Source organism: Pinus tabuliformis, chromosome Q, assembly GCF_031772625.1.
Source record: "Pinus tabuliformis cultivar Carrire ecotype Pingquan chromosome Q, CPIR1, whole genome shotgun sequence".
In the NCBI taxonomy this organism is placed as follows: Eukaryota; Viridiplantae; Streptophyta; class Pinopsida; order Pinales; family Pinaceae; genus Pinus; species Pinus tabuliformis.
The window spans coordinates 1,104,517,896-1,104,522,444 of NC_142296.1; the positions used below are offsets into that span (position 1 = coordinate 1,104,517,896).

Below are 4,549 nucleotides of genomic sequence, written 5' to 3' on the forward strand. Positions count from 1 at the left end.
CTCTTCGCAGTCCAAGTGGAGTCGGGAGTTTGACTATGTTTTAAGAGGAAACAGAGTCTAATCAGCTGAATCTGAATCAATCCCGACTTATTCTTTAAAGTTTAACTCATAAATATCACCCAAACTCACTGTTACCACTCAAATTATCACCTAGGAGGAAAAGTCCTAACCTCAATGGGACAGCCTAGACGCATAATAGGCAAGCCACTCACTGTCACCTTGATGGCCTTGCCCAACCAAGGAGACTGCCTATCCCAGGGGGAATCTGCATGATCAATTTAAACTTAGATTGCTGGGAGAGAAATTGGAAAATACTAGCATGAATTGACTACTCTTATGCTTAACTCAATCAAATCGATTCATTCGTCAAAGATGTGAGAATTTGCAAGTAAATTGTTGAATTAATCCCAAAAGGAGAAGTGAATGTCACATTATCGTTTTTATGCTATTACTAATGTTGAGATCAAGTGTGAAATACCCCGAAGTGAATGCTTAAATGGTTACAAACAAGTAGATTAATGTTGAGAACAAGTGTGAAGTAATCCCAAAGTGATGCTTAAATGATTATAAAATGTAGATTAATGTCGAGAACAATTGTGAAGTATCCAAAGTGATGCATAATTTGTTGTAAAATTAGATTGATTCGAGTCACAAGGTAATGCTGAATCTAAAACCCCTGTTTAGATAGAGACCATTCACGTATGGAAATTGCAACAAGTAATCCATAAAGTCCAATTTTAAATACCATTCAAAAATTGCAACTGAAGACCATAAGCATAATGTTATTCAGATTTTGTGATAAATCATTTTTGCTTCACGTATTACTCCTTAAGAGAGTGATCTTATTCACAAAAATGCAGCGAATTTGAGTCATATCCAATATCTCTAGAACCAGTGGGTATTGACACGCTCAAATAGCGCTTATCAAAGTGTTAGGTTGTAAGTAGTTGTGGTTATCAATTTGAAGCGTTGTCTTAGTACGTGTGTATGATCACAATATAAGCAATGAGATAATATTTCGAAGTATGGCATATATCAGTGTTATCATAAGAAATAGTGATTGCAAATGAATGAAAACAAAAACATCTAAAATGCTATACAAATAATTCCAAGTGAAGTATTACTCTCTTGATTCTGCCTTAAACTGAATCTGCCCTTAAATAGTATAGCCTTAAGAAAATATTCCAACCATTAAACTGTCAACTGAAATTTTTTAATGAAGTCATTTGGCCCACTCCTTGTAATTCGTCTCAAAGTAAAAACATCTATTCCTTTTTTAGCAATATTAAACTGGATCTGATATAATCGTTGCAAGTGCAAGTGTTAAACCGGATCTGATATAATCGTTGCAAGTGCAAGTGCTGTGATATGCTAAAGCAAGGTCTAGAATTATTCCGAGTATTTAAGATATTTTCCATTAGCAAAACCTAAACCCTAACGTCCTCTTATTGGAGCAAGACTGACCTTCTTCAAAGCTTATATTAGTTAGAAAAACAATGGCAATCCTTGCAAAAAACCTAGTCATCAATAAAAGAGAAACATAGAGCGAAAACCTCACATTTAATTTGCCCCTTAATTGCATTCTCCCAAATGTTTTTCAACTAAGCTTGTAGAGAAACTGCCACAACTCCAACCGTGACTTTAGCAAGTGAATCCTCTTTTCTATTTATAACATTCAAATTAAAACCTGATTAATAAAATAATATTTCTTTACAAAAGACCCTGGTATCCTCCTTTTTTTCCCTTTGAGTGAATAAAATAGGCCCACAATGCCACTTGTCATCTCTATAAGGAAAGAGCTAGCCTCTAAATCTGTAGAGAATACCTCAACATTGTGTCCTTATCCCAAAACACCTCAAAAGGTGACATATGAGTTTAAATATGTGACAATGGATTAATAATGTGTCCTCTTTAGTTGGTGGTCTGGACTCATATAAGCTATATTCTTCTCTTCTGGAAACTTTCCAGTTTTGTCCCTCAACATTCTCGTAGATGTTTTCTTCCAAATTGTAGGATATAATTTCAGGTGTAATTTCCAGCATTATTTCTCAGTGTGCCCATAAATCAACACTGCAATGATTGCAGTGATTCCTGATGTTGTCTTTTGAGTCACTGAGCAGTGGTGAAAGTCCTATTTTTGTTCGTTTTCTTGGGATATTTTTTATGTTAGGTACCTTTCCTTGGTTTTCCATTTCCCCACTTACTGCTGGTTTTCTGTTCTTGTACTCAATAAATAGAGCCTTCTTACGAGCATCATTAAGGTTCTTTACTTCAAATGGGGTAAATTCCTTTCTGATGTAGCCATGTAGTTCTTGTCAATTTTTTATCAACGTTTGAGGAACTTCTACTTTGAGATTTAGCAAGCTCGCTGATTTCTTATATTCAGTGGTGTAGTCCTGAACAATTTTTCTTGTGTTTGTGAAAATATCACAATTAAATGGATCTTCTTGATATCCAATATCGTAGAACTGATCCTTCAACAGCATTTTGAATGTCTCCCATGATACTATCGAGGGTCTCCTTTGCTGCTTCAAAGATTGCATATAGCTGTCTCACCTTAAAGCATGGTGGAAGATAACGAGGAAGTCCTCAAATTCAGAAGGTTTCAGGCTGTTTACCCTTAGTATCCTCTTGATGAGAATTTCCTTCTTTCTTGAAATTTACTGAGCATTCCTCTTTCTTTGTCATTAGATGGGTCATCATTTTTGTTAACATACCAATATTTGTTTTTAACCGACTAAGGATGATATTGGTTCTTCTCTTTCTTCTTGGTATTGTTTGTCAATATGAAAGACCAAATACACAATGCATGGAAGATGTAAAATATGATCTTTATATCAAATGGGGCCATTGCATACAATGAGGCAGATCTCCTTTTATATTACTGGTTATTTGTTGTACAACTAATTTCCCTAATCACGTTAATTACAAGTGAATTTGAATTAATCTTACCAAAATGCTTAGTTCCTTGAAGTTTATCTATTATGTTATCAATGCATGGCAATGGATATCAGTTTTTAAGGGTATGGATCAACAATCGTCAACACTTTTAACTGCTTTGAAGTTTTGCTCTGCTCCGTTGGATCAGGTGACACACTTTTAACTGTTGATTTGAAGGGTGACTGCTTTTTCCAAATATCAGTTGAGTTGCCTTACTGCTTTTTCCAAATATCAGTTGAGTTGCCTTACTACTTTTTCCCATTCTTTTATGTCACTATTGAAGATATTTTTACTGCTTTTTCCCTGCCAGTTGTTGTTGTTGTTCTTCTTCCCTGGCTTCTGGCAAGCACTGTTCTTTTGTGCAGAGAAAGGCTGGTTGATGAAGCTCTTCGCATTCTGCACTAGATGGACTTCAGTAGAGAAATCCCTGTGGATACCCAAATCTACCATATACTCCTGGATTGATGCATTGTCCAGAAATTATTGGAAGAAGGCAAGCAGGTCCACGCCCACATGAGAATCACAGGGGCTCATCAGAATCCCTACTTGGCTGCCAAGCTTGTTTATCTTTATTCTGCCTGTGGAAGCATTGTCGATGCGCGGGCGGCATTCGATGAAGCCTCTGAGCGGACTATGTTTATGTGGAATGCTTTGCTCAGAGCTTATGTTAAGAATGGGTTCTGTGAAACCAAGGCTATGGAGATTTATAATCAGATGAAGTTATCTAGCATGGAGCTTGATAATTTTACGTTCTCAATCATGCTGAAGGCATGTCGAAGCTTAATGGACCTGCAACAAGGGATGGAGATTCATGGGCAGGTTATCAAGACCGGTTATGAGCTTGATGTCTTTGTGGGAGGTGTGCTTGTGGATATGTATTGTAGGTGCCGTTCTATGGAGGATGCAACCCAAGTGTTTGAGGAAATGAGCCATCGAGATGTGGTCACATGGACAAATATGATTGTTGGACTTGTGCATAATGGGTTTCATGGCGAAGCATTGGAATTTTTCCCGCAGATACATGTGGAGGAACACAAGAATGTTTCACTAAGAAGCAGTGCTTCGATTTGGACCCCGGGGATATCTCTATACTCCTGCACCTGATGTGCACAAGGTGTAGTATTTCACGGATACTGAGTTTTTCATCAGATGGGATGGGCATTGGGATATATTTCTAGACGAGGATTTTCCCACAGCAGCCAATCACATTAAGGCGAATGCAGAGGAATTCAAATAGGTGTTTTTGTGTGTGTGTACAAGCTCATATGCAAGTGCAAGAAATACGTTAATTTCGTGGTACTATGCTGTTTAAAGTTTCTGTAGTTTATTGTCTAGGGATGGATTCTGTATGCTATTTCCTGAAATTATGTTCAGGGATTTTATATATATAATAATTAAACTATGTATTCAAAGTTTGCCTAATACTCTTTGTGATGTAAATAAATTTCAATGAACATCAAACTATTCTCATAATTTGCATGGATTCTTGCAACATATCATCGGCAGGTTTTTTTCCCTTCAATTTTGTGATTCATTCCTTTTGGTCGAGGAAGGTTCCGGACCTTCACGTCTTACCTGAGCTCAAAAAGATAGAACAATATCAAAGGTC

At 36.8% G+C, this 4,549-nt stretch overlaps 1 protein-coding gene across 1 annotated transcript; it reads left to right on the forward strand.

The window, feature by feature from the left end:
- The first annotated feature begins 3,453 nt into the window (after positions 1-3,453).
- Positions 3,454-4,044, forward strand: LOC149223357 (pentatricopeptide repeat-containing protein At2g33680-like). Its single transcript, XM_089387882.1, has one exon. The coding sequence runs from the start codon at positions 3,454-3,456 to the stop codon at positions 4,042-4,044; it is 591 nt and encodes a 196-aa protein (XP_089244008.1).
- Positions 4,045-4,549: the final 505 nt, after the last annotated feature.